Source organism: Leptodactylus fuscus, chromosome 3, assembly GCF_031893055.1.
Source record: "Leptodactylus fuscus isolate aLepFus1 chromosome 3, aLepFus1.hap2, whole genome shotgun sequence".
Classification (NCBI taxonomy): Eukaryota; Metazoa; Chordata; class Amphibia; order Anura; family Leptodactylidae; genus Leptodactylus; species Leptodactylus fuscus.
In genome coordinates, this window is record NC_134267.1 from 189464823 (window position 1) to 189484359 (window position 19537).

General features: G+C 42.7%; 1 protein-coding gene across 1 annotated transcript in view; it reads right to left on the bottom strand.

The window, feature by feature from the left end:
* Window positions 1-19537, bottom strand: part of ANKMY1 (ankyrin repeat and MYND domain containing 1) — a 32822-nt gene that overhangs the window by 9628 nt on the left and 3657 nt on the right. The window contains exons 2-8 of the mRNA XM_075268897.1: window positions 19167-19534; window positions 17499-17645; window positions 15570-16033; window positions 13983-14199; window positions 11764-11928; window positions 10504-10673; window positions 6953-7124 (exon numbers count right to left, since the gene is read on the bottom strand). Of these exons, the coding sequence (XP_075124998.1) occupies window positions 6953-7124; window positions 10504-10673; window positions 11764-11928; window positions 13983-14199; window positions 15570-16033; window positions 17499-17645; window positions 19167-19514 (1683 nt within the window). The 5' untranslated portion in view covers window positions 19515-19534. The remainder of the gene's footprint in view (window positions 1-6952; window positions 7125-10503; window positions 10674-11763; window positions 11929-13982; window positions 14200-15569; window positions 16034-17498; window positions 17646-19166; window positions 19535-19537) is intronic.

Below are 19537 nucleotides of genomic sequence, written 5' to 3' on the forward strand. Positions count from 1 at the left end.
GACTCCCCAAACAGCAACCCAAACGCAGATGTGACCCAGGCCTTAGGCTTCTTTCACACAGAGTGTGTCTAAGGTTTCCACCGAGTGGGTTTTTCAAGGGGGCATTTAAGATAAAAGGGGCATTTCCATCTGCTAAACTGATAGCATACTATAGTCTAGCATAGTATATGCCATTATTTTTTTGATCTGTGGGGTCAAACAGATCCTGAGGATGAAGGGCTGTGGCTCTATCTTTTTCGGCACAGTTCTCCACCCAGCCAGGTGGCTGTACACACCAACATTTATAAAGTGATGGCATACCCTAGCACAGTGGCGTAACTACTGCGGAAGCAGCGGAGGCAGCTGCCACAGGGCCCGGGGCATTAGGGGCCTGGTGACAGCCGCTACCGCCACTTTTTTTCTTAATAGGCCGTTACCGGCTGGAGTTATTCCTGGCTGGGCCAGGATCGGTAAGTGATACCGCGGGCCCTACAAAGACTATTATTATACTCGGGGGTCTTTGCAGACCCCCCAGTATAATGATCGGAGGCCTGGGAGATGTAAGAAACATAAAAAACTGTGTTATTTACCTCTCCAGGCTCCGGACAGGCTTCGGCCTAGTTGTCTAACATCTCTGACGTCTCATGACCCCGGCTTGCGTCCCGGGTCATGTGATGTCCGATGTCATTGAAGAAGGCCAACAGTGGAAGACTATAGCGGAGTCGGGGATAGCTAAAAGTGTTTTTTTATGTTTTTATTCCCCTGGGTCTCCGATTATTAACTCTGGGGTCTGAAAAGACCCCAGAGTATAATAATTGTTTATGGGTGTCCACAGTGGGACATAATACTGTGTGCAGGGGCCACTAAGGGACATAATACTGTGTGCAGAAGCCACTGAGGGACATAATACTGTGTGCAGGGGCCACTAAGGGACATAATACTGTGTGCAGGGGCCACTAAGGGACATAATACTGTGTGCCGGGGCCACTAAAGGACATAATACTGTGTGCAGGGGCCACTAAGGGACATAATACTGTGTGCAGAGGCCACTAAGGGACATAATACTGTGTGCAGGGGCCACTAAGGGACATAATATTGTGTGCAGGGGCAACTAAAGGACATAATACTGTGTGCAGGGGCCACTAAGGGACATAATACTGTGCAGAGGCCACTAAGGGACATAATACTGTGTGCAGGGGCCACTAAGGGACATAATACTGTGTTCAGAGGCCACTAAGGGACATAATACTGTGTGCTGAGGCCACTAAGGGACATAATACTGTGTGCAGGGGCCACTAAGGGACATAATACTGTGTGCTTGGGCCACTGAGGGACATAATACTGTGTGCAGAAGCCACTGAGGGACATAATACTGTGTGCAGGGGCCACTAAGGGACATAATACTGTGTGCAGGGGCCACTAAGGGACATAATAGAGCGCGCAGGAATGCGGAGGAGGGGATCGGTCGAGGTCTTCGGTGTCGGTCGGGGGGGGGGGGGGCATGTCAAAAGTTCGCCATGGGGCCTCGCCATTCCTAGTTACACCACTGCCCTAGCAGTATACTAAGAGTTAATGAAATGGAAATATCCCTTTAGGAACACCAGTAGGGAGAAAAGGCCCTGAAATAAATAACAAAGCCTGACAGATGCAGCGACTACAACACGCACAGCACTTAATAACATGTATTTCTTTGTAATTATGCTTTGAGGACTATTGTACATACAGGAGATGTATTTATGCAACTATATTTGTTTTCAGTCAGAACATAATGTATGCATATCTCCTTTATCAATGTGTGGGATCAAACAGCTCTGTATGAATAGCTGCCAACCACAGAACCTGCCTTTAGGGAACAAAAAAAAGGGCTTTCCAGGATCCGGATAAAACATTGATATAAAATTATTTACTTACTTGTACAGCTCCAAAATAATCTGCAGCACTTTACACATATTGTCAACAGTGTCCAAAATAGGGCTCACATTTCCCTATCAGTATGTCTTTATATATGATATATGTATGAGTGTAATAGGACTTTCAATTTTTTTTGTAAATGAATATGAAAAACTTTGTAGTATTCTTATCAGGGAAACATTTCTATCTACTACACAGGTCAACAAAAAAAAAAAATGTACTGGTGTCCAAAATATTTTAATGAATTTGGGGTATTTTTGGGGTGCTGATTCTGAATATGCTATCAGTTTTGCCAGATTGGCTCAAGTTTTTGAGATTTTTGGTATCTTATTTATAGCACTTGTTGGTAAATGCGACGCATCATCTCATTAATTTCTTTGGATTAGTACTTGAACTGAGCAGTTCTAAATATAGTTTTTTGTTAATTAGTGTTCTAAAAGTTTGTTCATAGCTTGATTTTTGCACTAACTTTATGTTGTTGTCTGTTTTCCAATGAAAAGCATGAACTCATCAAGAAGTTGTCTTAACGATCCAGACTCATTCTGTTACATTTGTGGTGAATATACACTGCAAAAACATAGAAGAAACATAACAGACTTCATAAAAAAAGTGTATTTGGCCTATTTTGAGGTTATGCTTGGGGACCAAGACAAGTCTTGGGCACCACACATAGTGTGCAAAGCATGTATCGAATTATTACGAAAATGGAGCAAAGGACAAAGAAAAAGCTTCAAATTTGGTGTTCCAATGGTGTGGAGAGAGCAAAAAAATCATCATGATGACTGTTATTTCTGTGCAGTGCAAGTGCAAGGATTCAATAAGCATAAGAAACGAAAATGGGAGTATCCTAACATGGAATCTCAAATCTCAAAAACTTGAGCCAATCTGGCAAAACTGATGACATATTCAGAATCAGCACCCCAAAGTTACCCTAAATTCGTTGAAATATCTTTGGCCCCAAAAAATGCTGTTGACCTGTGCTATCAGCTCCTCTCCTGTCTGCTAAACTACTCAGTTCACTGAGAGATCTGTCTTCATTGTGAAAATGGTTACAGCTCACAGTCAGATCAGGTTACATAGAAGTCTATGGAGAGGGGAGGGGGAGAAGCAGCACAGTTTATATGATATGATAGAGGAGAGAAGCTGAGTTCTGTGATATATAGGATTATATGATAGAGGAGAGAAGCTGAGCTCTGTGATATATAGGGTTATATGACAGAGGGAGAGAAGCTGAGCTCTGTGATATATAGGGTTATATGACAGAGGGAGAGAAGCTGAGTTCTGTGGTATATAGGTTTATATGATAGAGGAGAGAATCTGAGCTCTGTGATATATAGGATTATATGATTAACGAGAGAAACTAAGCTCTGTGATATATAGGGTTATATGACAGAGGGAGAGAAGCTGAGTTCTGTGGTATATAGGTTTATATGATAGAGGAGAGAAGCTGAGCTCTGTGATATATAGGATTATATGATAGAGGAGAGAAGCTGAGCTCTGTGATATATAGGGTTATATGACAGAGGGAGAGAAGCTGAGCTCTGTGATATATAGGGTTATATGACAGAGGGAGAGAAGCTGAATTCTGTGGTATATAGGTTTATATGATAGAGGAGAGAAGCTGAGCTCTGTGATATATAGGATTATATGATAGAGGAGAGAAGCTGAGCTCTGTGATATATAGGGTTATATGACAGAGGGAGAGAAGCTGAGCTCTGTGATATATAGGGTTATATGACAGAGGGAGAGAAGCTGAGTTCTGTGGTATATAGGTTTATATGATAGAGGAGAGAAGCTGAGCTCTGTGATATATAGGATTATATGATAGAGGAGAGAAGCTGAGCTCTGTGATATATAGGGTTATATGACAGAGGGAGAGAAGCTGAGCTCTGTGATATATAGGGTTATATGACAGAGGGAGAGAAGCTGAGTTCTGTGGTATATAGGTTTATATGATAGAGGAGAGAAGCTGAGCTCTGTGATATATAGGATTATATGATAGAGGAGAGAAGCTGAGCTCTGTGATATATAGGGTTATATGACAGAGGGAGAGAAGCTGAGCTCTGTGATATATAGGGTTATATGACAGAGGGAGAGAAGCTGAGTTCTGTGGTATATAGGTTTATATGATAGAGGAGAGAAGCTGAGCTCTGTGATATATAGGGTTATATGATAGAGGAGAGAAGCTGAGCTCTGTGATATATAGGATTATATGATAGACGAGAGAAACTGAGCTCTGTGATATATAGGGTTATATGATATGATAGAAGGGAGAAGCTGAGCTCTGTGATATATAGGTTTATATGATAGAGGAGAGAAGCAGAGCTCTGTGATATATAGGTTTATATGATATGATAGAGGAGAGAAGCTGAGCTATGTGATATATAGGGTTATATGATATGATAGAGGAGATAAGCTGAGCTCTGTGATATATAGGTTTATAGGATAGAGGGAGAGAAGCTGAGCTCTGTGATATATAGATTTATATGATAGAGGAGAGAAGCTGAGCTCTGTGATATATAGGCTTATATGACAGAGGGAGAGAAGCTGAGCTCTATGATATATAGGCTTATATGACAGAGGGAGAGAAGCTGATCTCTGTGATATATAGGGTTATATGATTTGGAGCAGAGTAAATCCTGCCAGGACTCCAATGAGACAGTGAGAGTCCTGATTACTCCGCCCACACACAGTGATTGACAGCTCTCCCTGTATCAGTGTACACAGAAGGCTTTCACTGTCTATACATGGAGTCTCTGCAGGATTTATTCCTCTTTTTATTCAGAAATCCTGTTCCAAACTATATAAACCTATATATCACACACAGAGCTCAGCTTCTCTCCATCTATCATATAACCCTATATCACAGAGCTCAGCTTCTCTCTCTCTAACATATAACCCTATATATCACAGAGCTCAGCTTCTCTCCCTCTATCATATAAACCTATATATCACAGAGCTCAGCTTCTCTCCCTACATCATATTTTGCTGTCAGATAAGGCAGCAGAAATCACCTCTCCGGTTCTCGTTAAGGCATTTCATATACATAGGTAACTGTCATTGTTACCACCTGACAACTTCACTATTTTTCACTCATAATCCATAAAAATTAGATAAAAAATTGATATATATTCCAGCAAAAACTTTATCTGCTTGAATATTGGAGCAAATGTAGACATTAAAACCAATGTAAAAAAAAATAGCAAATATCTCCAGTATTGTAATAAAATAGTGTGCCATATATCAAGAGGATGGCGACACAGTTGACAGCCTGACAGGTCTTCCAACTGGGTTAATCTATAGAGATTAGTATTGAGTAGACACAACACCAAAAAGAAGAATCAAATACTCAAAGTGCGCACAACCCTGTTCTCTGGGAGCTTTATCTGCTGACAAACACTAGGTTTATTTGACACTAATCTGTGTTCATTGATGGAGACCAACCGTGGCCACCACAGATCTTCTAAGAATGAACACAAGAAAATCTCCAAGGAACATCTGAGCTGTGTGCTCCATCTTTACGTGACAGACGTGTCTTTATGCTGTATGCTATATTTATCTGCTGTACACTAATGAGACGTCCCCGTGAGGATAAACAGAGCTGATATCCCATACCCTGTCATGATCATACACGTCGTCCTCATCCTCAGCGCTGGCATTCGGATCTGAGGCAACATGCAGCAAAATCTCTGTGATCCGGATGCCTTCAGCCACTGGCAGGGCTGCTGCTATGTGCAGAGGGGTAAGGGAGCCATGCTGTGGAATAAAGTATATTGTCACATTCTCCCTAACTGAGCATAACAAACCCAAGACATCACTCTGTCATCTCCTCGGCTAAATTACATCTGCAGTAATACTCAGCAGGCAATGATGATCCGCACCATGATGAGACGATTATTGATTGAGAACTGGGACAGGAGAAGAAAAGCATGTGATTTAATAAACGTATTCATCACCGTCAGAATTATCTATATGGGACAAGTTTTGCCGACGACTAATGAACAGAACAAGTCATTGATCAAAAATATGTTGAGCTGGCAGCAAAGTCTATAGAGTGTAATGGGAAGAGGAGATGGCAATCTGTCCTTACAGGTAATTATGCTGAACAGTCCAATAATTCCCATCACAGCACTTAATATTTTCTAATGATGGGATTCAGCGGCCAACCACATCAGCGTCAGCCATTCAGATATTACATGTTAATAACTAATGACCATGGTGTGTCTTTTGACAAAGCAATTTTATATAGGTCAATAACCTAGACTGAATTGTATTATAGAATGCAGAAGATAGAAACGCCTCGGAACAGAAGAGTAGATAGAGAAGGAAAAAAGAAATGATGGGGGTTTATTAAAGGGGTCATTGTAGGAATCAATGTCATACCAAATGTCCTCTAGTAATTGTTTCACACTAGTGCCAGGCTCCCTGCTGTTCTGGCTCGGACAGGCGGACTGCTAAAATAGTAGACACATAAGGTGCCGGATGGAACCCATTGCCTATAATGGGGTCCGCCCCACCATGTGTCCATTGTTTTTATACTGAAAGCAACTGACGAAAAAAATGGTGCGTGCAGGACTTCATCCGCACAATGTGACGGTGTCCTCTAACAATACGTTAGTTATAACAAAGCAACAATAGGAACATTACTGTTTTATCAGAAAAAAGATCCAAAACACATAGTCAACATTAAGAATTGGAAATATGAACAGCGTATTATAGTAAAATGTGAGCAAGCAAATAGGAAAAAAGAAATATAAGAACAAAAATACAAACTCAATACAAGATGACAACAAAAAAGACAAAGACAGGAACAAAAGGGAACCACAGGCTGGGAGGTGAGGGCATCAGGTTTACAGAGGTTACAGAGTATCGGTAATACAAAAGGTGTATAAAGACCACATCAAACCTATCCACATCATATGTAATCTCTGCCACATATGAGGGCATCCATACTATTAATGGTATGTGACAGCCCTGATACAGACCTGGGAGCTTCACGCTATACCATCTGTAACCTTGTAATGGGGTAACTTGCTGAGGCTCTATATTATATATATATTACCTGTGTCTTCAGTCGAACATCAGTCCTGGCTCCACACTCCAGCAGGAGCTGAACACTGCTGACATCGGCGGCTTTAACGGCAAAGAAAAGCGCATTCATAGGAATCGTGGAGAGATTAGGGTCAGCACCTCGCAACAGAAGCAGGTTCATGGTCGGTCTTAGGTTTTTATTCCTAGATCAATGAATACTAATATTACTAAAAACTCTTGTAAGTCGTCACAAAAGAAAGTTGGTGACAAATTCCTAGTATTATTGTCTGGGTGAGGAAATATAAATGGGAGGAATAACAGATTGAAAAGTCAGTCTGAGAGCTTTCTTTAGTTAGCGCCCCTCTGGCCTTGTATACTGGCGAGGCGTCACATCCATATGCCCTCATGGTGTATATGGAGAGGTCACATATTATAGCCCCCATAAAATAAAGTGACTTTCTATGCCATGCACATGATTTACAATAGATAAGAATTATGATATAGAAGCAATAACCAGTTCTTTTTTGACAGATGTTGTCCAATAATACAAGCTCCGATTGAGACCAATTTCTGGCACACTTTTAAAATATCTGGGTCCAACTTGTTGCTATGCAGATGTTACATAACAACCTCCAGTTGGTATTAAATGATGTAGAGTGTTTACCATGTATATCTCATATGCTGGATTGACACTATACTTACGTTTTAGTAGGGGTAAGTGGTTTGGCAGCAGCCAATGCCATTTACTCCTCGAGCCACCTCTAGTATTAATTACCCATCTTTACCCAATCTAGATAGAGAATATGTCTCCTCAATCAGTGATACAGAACACATTAGGGTTATTTGGCACTTTAAGTAATAGCTTATCCATGGCATAGGCTATATGTATGATTGGGGGGTCTGATCCCTGGGAACCCCATTAAAACATCCCAACACCACACTGTACAGATGAATATGGCTGTGCCTGGTACTGCAGCTCAGCCTGACTTAGCCTCATTCATCCGAATGGACAGAGCTGCACTACTGAGTACATGTGTATGTGTATGTACAATGCAGGGGTGCAGCCATCCAGCTGCAGACCCTTCATTCTGGACTGTAGTGTCAGACCCCCACAAGTCATACAATATTGATGCTGGCCTATACTACAGGCAAGGAAAATGTTTGTTTTTGTACCGTGTTAGCCAGTGGGTAGGAAATTTAAAAATAAACATAAAATACTTGAGTCTTCAGTAGTTGATGCAGCCTTCAGAAATTGTTTTTAGATATATCTGAAGAAGAAGCCGAGAGCTTCGAAACATTGTAATCTGTCATCATTATGAGTTAGCCATTAAAGGGGTTGGCCACTTTCAGACCAATATTGACAAACAAATGTACAATAAAAAGATATACAATTTTCCAATATACTTTCTGTATCAATTCCTCACAGTTTTCTAGATTTCGGCTTGCTGTCATTCATTCTGTTACTTCTAGTGGATAAAACTCTGACCATGGTCATGTGATTTACGGTCCATGGTCATGTGATTTACGGTCCATGGTCATGTGATGAGCACACAGGTGCACAGCTGATTACCAGGCAGATGTCTGATTATTGTGCTGTGACTATAACGAGCGGCACCTGTGTGCTCATCACATGACCATGGACCGTACATCACATGACCATGGGCCGTAAATCACATGACCATGGTCAGAGTTTTATCCTCTAGAACAGGGGTAGGGAACGTACGGCTCTCCAGCTGTTGCAAAACTACAACTCCCAGCATGCATACTTGCTCTGCTGTTCTTGGAACTCTCATGAAAGTGAATGGAGCATGCTGGGAGTTGTAGTTTCACAGCAGCTGGAGAGCCGAAGGTTCCCTACCCCTGCTCTAGAAGTAACAGAATGAATGACAGCAAGCAGAGATCTAGAAAACCGTGAGGAATTGATACAGAAAGTATATTGGAAAATTGTATATCTTTTTATTGTACATTTGTTTGTCAATATTGGTCTGAAAGTGGCCAACCCCTTTAAAAAAGGTAACTACTGAAGACTCTCAAGTTTTTTATTTTTATATATACTACAGGCAGTCAATCAAATAAAAGTCAGACAACCCCTTTAAATATGTATCTCACTATATCAGTGATGGCAAACCTTTTTGAGACCGAGTGCCCAAACTGTAACCCAAAACCCAATAAATTATCACGGAGTGCCAACACGGCAATTTAACCTTAAAACTATTTGGATCCACAATTGCGGACTCACAAATTACAGTCGTGTGAATTGGGCTTTACAGAGCTTGTACTGAAAGGTCTGTACACAGTACAATCTGCCCCGCAGTGGCCCCCACACACACAGTACAATCTGCCCTGCAGTGGCCCCCACACACACAGTACAATCTGTCCCGCAGTGGCCCCAACACACAGTACAATCTGCCCTGCAGTGGCCCACACACACACAGTACAATCTGCCTCGCAGTGGCCCCCACACACACAGTACAATCTGTCCCGCAGTGGCCCCCACAGACAGTACAATCTGCCAGGGGGCCACACGGTGGCTCAGTGGTTAGCACTGCAGCTTTGCAGCGCTGGAATCCTGGTGTTCGAATCCCACCAAGGGCATAAAACCAACTGCAAGGAGTTTGTATGTTCTCCCCGTGTTTGCATGGATTTCCATCCCATATTCCAAAGTCATACTGATAGGGAAAAATGTACATTGTGAGCTCTATGTGGGTCTTACAATCTACATAAAAAAAACTAAACAAAATCAGTGGCCCCCACAGTGGCCCCCACAGACACAGGACAATCTGCCCCGCAGTGGCCCCCACACACACTACAATCTGCCCTGCAGTGACCCCCACAGACAGTACAATTTGCCCCGCGGTGGCCCCCCCCCCCCCCAAGGGATTATACCTGTATACTCCACAGTAGCCCCCTTCCCACACAGCATGAAGTGGTCCACAGTAGCCCCCTCCCCACACAGCATGAAATATTCCACAGTAGCCCCCTCCCCACACAGCATGAGCTAGTCCTCAGTAGCCCCCTGCCCACACAGCATGAAATGGTCCACAGTAGTTCCCCCTCCCCAAACAGCACGAAATGGTCCACAGTAGCCCCTTCCCCACACAACATGAAATATTCCACAGTAGCCCCCTCCCCACACAGCATGAAATATTCCACAGTAGTTCCCTCTACCCAACAGCACAAAATGGTCCAGAGCAGCCCCCTCCCCAGACAATACACATATATACTTACCTGAAGGGCCGCCAGGCGTCCTCTCTCTCACCTATTCACTACTTGCGCTGATGACTTACGTCATCATGTCCGCACCAGTGCAGAGGTCACACTCTGTATAGTCAATGTAGGCCGTGCGTACCGCGCGGCCTACACTGACAGCTTTCAGCTGGATGTGCATTTGCACATCCAGCTGAAAGCAGCGATTGCTCACTAACGGGGAATCCTGTACCGGATTCCCCGTTACTGAGCGATCCGGGAGACCGCAACCGTGCCAGCACAGAGGGCTCTGCGTGCCCTCTCTGGCACGCGTGCCATAGGTTCGCCATCACTGCACTATATGATCAAGTACAGTTTTCAGACTACCCGTCATACCTATGATGGTCAACAATGGCCTCCTCTTCCTCACTTTCTAAACTTGCACCGATCTTGTAATGGAGGGATTCATCAGATACCGGAGACATTTCACCAGTCTTCTCTATGTCCTCATTCACTACACAGCTCTCGCTTTCTATGCTGTCCAATATAAGGTTATCTTTTCCTTCCTGCATTGTAAATAAGACGTCAGAATAATAAAGACACTGCCATAATAATAGTTGGCCCTAGATGTGATAACTCATTATAATCTGAGTATGAACATCAACCATTATTAACTGTAATATGTATACTACACTATACTACAATGCGGTGAACACTATTATACATGACATCAGGGACAGGACATTATATTACACATTATTGGTAGACATTTGTCCAACATTGTGAATTACTTGCTACATGTAGACCTTTCCAAAGGTTGCCGTTACTGAAGAGAATTTATTAAGATGGATGTCGTGTATGCTGATCTCAATATTGTCTGCGACCGTGGCAGATTTGTCAGGATTATTCATAGGAAGTCCCATACACCAGAAATAAAATCTATACAGTCATAAACTAATACCCTTTTCAGATTCGTGGAGGTCCAACCCTCACTGGCCCTGCCACTTATGACTTAAACAGGGCGAGGCCAGGCATGGCCGGTGCTTCTATCTCTATCATATTCATATTCCATTTGTGCACATGGTTTTGTAGTGAATTGCTATGGTTTCACAATGCAGTATTCAGTCACTTGGCTTGGGCAGATGAAGCACAATGAAAGCATGTATTATACCCCAAGCGGCTTATTTCTGTCCAGGGGCCCAATGTCTTCAGCACAGTATTCACAAATAATCTGCATTTCGTGTGCTATTATCTGTGCAAATATTATTGTATAATATATAACTTCTTGTAGACACCACTATAATACTTTAGGTTACAAAATATCTTCTATGCACATTATACAGAATACTAGTTACCGCCATCACTTCATAATGACCGAGACTTCATTCCCCACTACAAGGTCTACAACCAGCTAGAATAACAACAATATGGCAAGTAGTAAAGGCATCACTTTTACATATATTGGGAAAAATTGCCTCTTTCTTCACACACTATACACACATTAGAATTTCCTCGACCACATAGGTGGCAAGGACTCTGTTTTTTCAGTTCTGACATGATAGATATGTGGCGCTCCTTCTGTGTGCTCATGCTGACAGTACTGATAGCGGTATATTACACTGGTTCCTATGTATCAGTATGGGAAATGACACTGACCTTGTTCTCAGAGAAATTGCGCTCAGCTACATTAGACCAGAACGACTTTGTGCTGTAGAAAAGCATCAGGCACAAGGACAAAGCGGATAGTCCTTCATCATTAGTCTTGTTAACATCCGCGCCATTGTCAAGAAGAAGGTTAATGATGTTATTATGGCCATTTACCTGAAAGACGACTTGTTAGCATACTATAGCGCAATTCACACATCAGAAATTATTTATAGCGACAGTGGACACAATAAACAAGCCTCGCTGTTGGGAACACGTTTACCGTATTCACTGCTCCACTATAATAGTAAAGGACAAGAAACTGTACAATATACTGAGACTAGGCTAAGCCGCAACATGTCTGACATGTCAGATTTAGTAAATACATATAGTCCTCATGGAATAACAAGGGTTTGTTTACACAGCGGAAAACGAAGAGGAATTCCTCTTCATTTTCCGCCGCCGGCTTTTACGCTGCGGTGCATCAGTATTCTATTGCGGCATTCTGGTACTGATTAGGCCCAAATGAATGGGCCTAATCTTCAGGGAGTCTCGAGCTGCGGACGCTTTTTTCAGCATCCTGCTGCGATCTTTGCCTCCTGTTGAAAACAAAGGGAGGAGGATTCTGGGAGAAATCCACTATGGATTCCAGGGGAAAATCCGCCCCCAAATCCGCGGCAAATTCCACTGTGTGAGCACAGCCTAATACTGGAGTTTTTGTCCTAACTCTATGTAGGGCTGTTCCTCTGTTATTACTCCTGAATATTTATAAATAGAAGGAAAACCAGGTCAACCATTGTCAACTGAGTGTGCCCTTAAAAAGTCTGACACTGCAAGCTTTGACTGGACAATGTAAGAGTATGTAAGAACACACCGCCAACTCGTCGCATCCAGTTATTCATACACTACTACGAGAGATAACAGAGGGACAGAACAACACAGATGGCAGGAATCCCAGCGCACTAGCTCCTGTTTGCAGTTGCCGCCATAATGTTTCCATGACCACTAAACAATCTGTGCTTGGGACTGCAAAGCTTGTCAGTACTTTAAGGGTTAATTCACATGGGCAGCGATAAGCCACGTCAGAATAGTGTCAAAATGCGCTTCCCACTCTGGAGTACGCCCAAACGAATGGGCCTAGCTGAGAGGGTGCTGCCGCGAGACGGACACCGGGGCTGAATCAGCCGCGGAATCCGCCTGAAGAAAGGACAGCTCGCTTCTTTTTTCCGTAAGTGCCAACATTCCTCTCATGGGAAAAAAGTAAGCTAGCGGTCTACATAGACCGCTACTGTGAGGGGGCGGATTATGACGTGGATTCAGTACCAAAATCCGCCCCCTCTTGCGCCGTGTGAATGAGCCCTAAGATGCAGACCCAATCAGAGATCTGTCTCTTAAACCTTGCTGAAGCTTGGTCTTGTGCCTGTGATTGTCTTGTCCAGCTGGGCTCTTGCTCTACTTCAGAAGACTTATTTATTTCTGGTTTCTGGTTCTGATTTCTGGCTTGTTCTCCTGGTTTACCCCTTGGTTTCTAATCTGGACATAGTTGTGACGTCTTGGATTTGATTTTGGCTTGGACTTTGACCCTCCTCTGATACTTGTTTTGGCTACTCCATGCACTCCTGGACTGACCTCAGCGTGTTCATTACTCAGTTCTCCTTAAGGTAACTGATTTTGTGCTTTATATCTGCAAGTGCTCCTGTTTTCTTATACTTGTCTTGAATTTGTGACTTGGGTCCTGATCAGACAGGTCCATCCTGCTTCACAGAGGGCTCTGGTGAAAACATCAGGGGTGCCTTGGACTCCACATTCCAAGATAATGTAGGATTATAGGTTGCAGTTTTCTTGCAGAATTCAGACCTAATCATTTCCTAGGGCATTTTAGGGAATGGCTCTACCTGGGATTTTTTTTACGATACTGTAATTTCATTGGGAATACAAGTATTTACTGAAATGGACATGTCGGGAGAGCAGACTATTCTCTATAAGAATGCCCCAACAGATATCTGTACATAACACATAGAGAACATATCATACCGGTAAACGGAAAAAAAGTAGAACATTTTACAGTTAAAATGAGAGATTATTTTATCTAATTCTAGTTATCATTTACATTAACGCTCATATTGATATCTCATAATCTTCAAAAACGAACACCAGATATATATTACAATACATATTCAGAATACAATTGTCAAAAATAGGAAACATAAAAAGCCAAGATGGCTACTCACAGTCGCGGCATGTAGAGCAGTCAGTCCGCTACTATCAGACACATCAACATGGGCTAGATCATGTCTTAGGATTGTCGACACAGTCTCCAAATCTCCCAACCCCGCCATCTCAATGAGCCGCTCGGCTGAACACTCACGAGGACCTTTTGGACCGAATTTTTCCCGTTCATTCCTCATAACTGAGCACATCTGCCACTCAAAATGTTCTGGTGTGTTTCTAAAGGAATAAGAATGTAAAATGGTGTAGATAAGTTTTGAGCTATTTTTTATGTCCGTGAGGGCATGTCTATGACTCTACATGTTGAATATCTTTGCATATGCTTTGCTTTACTTACCATATATTACATTTTACTTATGCTGCATGTTAATTCACCCTATTCACATTTACACTGAACGATCACGACTTCCAGACTATACACAAAGGGGTATCAGGTTAAAAGCAATTATCACCTAACCACAGCAATATATTGGTGGGACCACCTTCAATTGCCAAAAGAGGGCAACTTGGTCCCCCATTCCTTTCAACTGCATGACTATATCTATAGCACATGTGGTACAGCCAAGCACAGCACCAGTATTGGGAGGCTTTTTCTGGAAGCTGATTTTGAGGCAGATTCCTGACCAAAACAACTCCGTGTGAACTCAGCCTTAGTGTAAGTTCACATGTTTTTTTTTTTATCAGAACCTGAGGCAGTGTCAGGATTTGAACCTGTGACCTGCTGTCTCCTTGCTTCCTGAGCTATTGGGCTTGTTGAATAACAGCCTGTTGGACTTCTTTGTGGAGACTACTCCTGAGGCTCATCAGCTGCTTCTAATGATTGGATCCCGCCCTGTATTACCCTGATTGGGTTGCATATATATAGGAGGCTCTGACACTTCCTGTTGTGTTGGTATTGTGTTCTGTTTATTCCGAATACAGCCTGGACACCCAGGAGACCTCTTTGCTGGAGATCTTCTTTAGTTCCTTGGAACGTCACCTGCTGGCTGCAAGCTCACCTTAGCTTTAATACAGCTCCTGAATTACCGCAAGACTTTTACCTGACATTTGCTCATCTGCTCTTAGACTATTACCTCAGCCCCTGTGGGCTACCCACGTGCTGTCTCCAGCCCCCTCTGCATTACCCGACGACTGGACTCCTGATCCTGTGCCACTAGTACCGTGGCCGCCCCAGGTTCCGATCCAAAAACCGGGTATCCACGACTGAAAGCCAATGAACTGCACCAGCATCCAGCCGCACACTCCGCTCCGGATTAGGCCCAATGAATGGGCCTAGTCTGGAGGAGGGAGTGTCTTCAGGCTGAATTGCGAGGCGAAACGGCCTGAAGAATGAGCATCTCGCTTCTTTTACCGGGAGCCGGCACAATTGATTTAAATGGGAGCCGTCTTTTTGGTCAGGATTTTGAGGCAAATACAGACTCAAAATCCTGACCAAAAAACCCTGTGAGAAATTACCCTTAAAGTCCAACCTGAAAAATTCTTGACGATAAAGACAGGTTAACTTGCCGTCTGATCAGTCATAATAAGCTAATATATATATATCTAATATATATGACCAGTTATGGGTAGGCTCGACTTTCTATACATACCTGTGTTTGATAACATGCAGATATACGTCCCTCAAGTTTCCGGCTGTGTGCACACTGTCAGATGTGCAGTTATCAGACTCCTCTTGTATGTTACTATCTCTATAGAAGTGGCTGTCAAACTCTGTGTGCTGAGAGCGAGTGATGGGAAGGTGGTCTGTATCTAATGAGTAGGAGTAGATCTTATCGGGGAGCGTGAAGCTGTCCTCTTCCAGTAGGATCTTGTACCTAAACTCAAATGGATCCTCCAATTGTCTTTCTGGGAGCTCTGAAGAGTCATATTTAGTAGTACGAAGATCCTCATTAAACTGAGGACAAAATTCTGGGAAAGACGATATAGTGACAGATCCAGGTACCAGAGTACATAGTCTGAACAAATGGTGACCCATCCAGATGCCAACATCCTGGCAGCCATCACTGTAAGTTTCAATACCTGGTCCAAAGCGCGAATCTGCCTTGTAAAGGCCCTGTTAAAAGGAGAGTGAGAGGTGTCATAAACCCTGACTATTCACCAGGCAGAATAGAGTCCACAAATACATCAGATATCATTAGATATATATTATGTATATGTATGTGATAAGAACATGTGATGTCAGCAATGTGGGTAATGGTTAGGGAAATATGATTGTGCCAAATATTTTTTGTAGCGTCAAACTGCAGTATATGGCACATGGCTGCTGCAGAAACTATTATTGAAGGGGAAATGAAGTCCTTTTTCTTCTCAAAGAGGTTCTCCAGCAGCTGAATTGCAAGGATGTAGGCCAGCTTACAACATACACTCCAATGAGCAGCGTTAGAGCACCTGACCTCAGCAGTGTAAGAGCACCTAACTTCAAAGTCATGGACTACACAGAGCCGAATCATCTCTCTATGTCAGTATTATTTTGGGGCTATGGTCTGTGTCAATCTTAGCTGGCTGTCCAGCAGAATCTGACATGGGTCCAACAAACCATTGCTCTTGGCTCTGTGTGTTCTCTCTGCTCCCCTTCTCTCTGCTATCAGGGGGTTATCACAGATTAGAGCATAGAGAAGAAGGAAGGTATCCAAGTTATTAGTAAGGACGGATCACACAGGATGTCAGGAGGAGAGCACACAAGACAAGTTTCCAGGCGGACATGTATAAGTGTGAAAGAAGTCTTGGTGTGGATCAAAACATGGTGTCTATGTTCTGGGGCCAAAACAGGACCAATTTGCCAAAGCACTTCTCTTTCTTGGACATACAAGGGAAACTGAATTGTTGACCATTGTATCTTGGCAGGGGTCTAGTATGCCTACACTGTCCGCAATTTTATTTTTGACACTTTTATAGGACACTATGAGGTTCTGCAGAAGCTGAGGTATGTAATACAACCATCTTCCTATAAAACTGCAAGAACGTCTTTTATAAGAGATAGGAATTTTAAGTGAATGAATAGAGAATAGGGTTGAGCGATCGGGATCGGAAAAGATCGGATTTCGATCGGCAATCGAGTAAATTTCACGATCGAGATCGGAATTCCGATCCGATCTTTTCCAGTGGGATCGAGATCGGAGGTTATCTCAAGATCGGCTCAACCCTAAAAGTGACTTTTCCCATAGAGAAGCATTGACTAGGGTTGAGGATCGGGTTCGGAAAGGATCGGATTCCGATCGGCGATCGAGCAAATTTCACGATCGCGATCAGGATCGAGATCGGCTGGAAAATGATCGAAAATCGGATTTTAAAATCGATCTTGAAATCTCAAGATCGGCTCAACCCTAATAGAGAATAACACAAAGATGAAGAAGTGGAGTAGCAAAGGACAAAATATCTCCTCAATAAGAGAATACCTCAAATGAGGGCTGACGCAGTGAAATGAACAACACTGTACTAAAATGATAAATCTACTATTCCAGGTAGAACATTAAATATATGTCTTGTATTAATACAGCGAATTCTTACTACGTAAGTACCTGGTATTTTCTGCCATCAGTAAACGTCATGGTCCCATAACCTTCTTTACGGCTAAGATAAAAAGAGCCAGTGAACTTGGAACCATCAGGCCAAGTGTAAATTCCCTTTCCATGGTGATGATCCTTGTAAAATTCACCAACATAAATCTAGAATAAGAGGAAATTTAATGCATTACCTTATAATATTTAAAGGAGTTGTCCAGGAATTACAGTACATTGGGCAGGAGGCTGGGGCAGATGAAAAAAATACAACACTATATAGTCCAGCATGCACAGCGCCTGTTCTGGTGTAAGACCTAGTCGCATGTGGTTGGCCTCAGTGGCCTAGGGATGTATGTGAGTGACTTCACCAGTTCCTTTCCTGTGATCACGGAGGCCACTAACTGGCCTCAGCAGTCATGTCGGATGAGGACTTAAGACGGTATACGCTCAACAGGTTTGTATTAAAATATTGGGATAAACAATATCTGAATATAGATATTTTAAGGTCTAAAATACACCAAAGTATGGCACATTATAAATAGTTAGGGGCTCAATAGATGTTGTAAATGTTGCAATATACTTTATTAACAGATTTTGTCTCCTTTCTGTGCAATCCTGCATTTCTTACTCTTTCCCTTCTGTATTGAGAGCTGTCCCGTGCTTCTCAGGGCGGGTTCACAACTGTGGCCAGACTCCGTTTTTAGGTTTCTGTCTTCTGCCCGAGAAACTGGACAGGAGACGGAAACCGGAAGGCACTTTTCAAACCCATTCATTTGAATGGGTTTGCAAAGTGTCCACTCGTGAGCATCTGTGAGCCTTTTATAGTCTCGCCGGCGAAACCGTTTTTTTTTATATCCGGACACAAAATCGGACATGCATGACTTTATGTCTGGTTAAAAAAAAACGATTTCACCACGGAGACCACAAAACGCTCACCTGCGCTCACTGGCGGACACTGACTGCCGGGTTTCATCTTCTGTCAGCAGAAGACGGAAACCTAAAAGCAGAGACCGGGGAGCAGATGTGAACGCACCCTTAATGTGTATGGTGTACAGACGTGTGTGTAAGATAAACTTAGGAGGGGGGGTCACTGCAAATAGTTATAAAATGTAGACGTGTGCTTCTGGTGTCATATGAAAGAGGAGATTTTCCTCTTTCATATGACTTTAGGGTTGAAGTTTGACCTGTATTAGTTCCAGAGGTATCATCAGTTGTACATATAGTCAGCATTGGGGGCAGTTGCTTATCAATATCCCAGTCCCGACTATGTGTTCAACTGATGATATATCTGGAAATAATATACTGGTAGTTAGAATCTCCGCTATATTACAACACCAGAAGCAAGTTTCTAAATTCTATAATCCCTGAGATATGAGACCCTTTACCACCCTCATTTTCTCTTCATTACACACAAACCCATACAACGAACACAGTGGGAAGAAGAGGACAGCTTGTAATAGACATCCAAGGGAAAGATTAAGAAATGAAGGATTTCATAGAAAGGAGAAATATTTATTAACACAGCATATGACTAAATGTATAGATGATATAAATACTGTCAGAAAATGTGTATGAAAGTTTAGTTACACTTTAAAGAGCCAAGTGGGACACAGAGTCCAAGATCAAAAGTAAGGACTGTCCCTCCAAAAGAGGGACATCTGGGGGGAGGGGTATGCTGATACCAACCTCTCCATTGGCCCATTTAAACTTCCCACATCCTCCCTTCAGATTCATGTCCATATGTCCTTTGTAGCTGGAGCCATCTGACCATTGCTGAATTTCCAGATCTTCTTCTTCTAATTCTTCTTCATCTAAGCCTAGGTGACAATTGGATCCCACCAAGACTTCATCCCCATTCAGGTCTTCAGACATGTTATTACCATCTGGTTCCTCCTTACTTCCCTCTGGATTTGCTCCATCTTGTCTGCTTGCATCTACAAGTTCTTCAACGTTATCCAAATTCAGTTTCGCCAATTGTACTTCTGGACTGTCATTTTCTTCCTGTGACTTCGTATCACTATTGGTCTCTGACATATCTTCTTCTCTACAAGAATCTG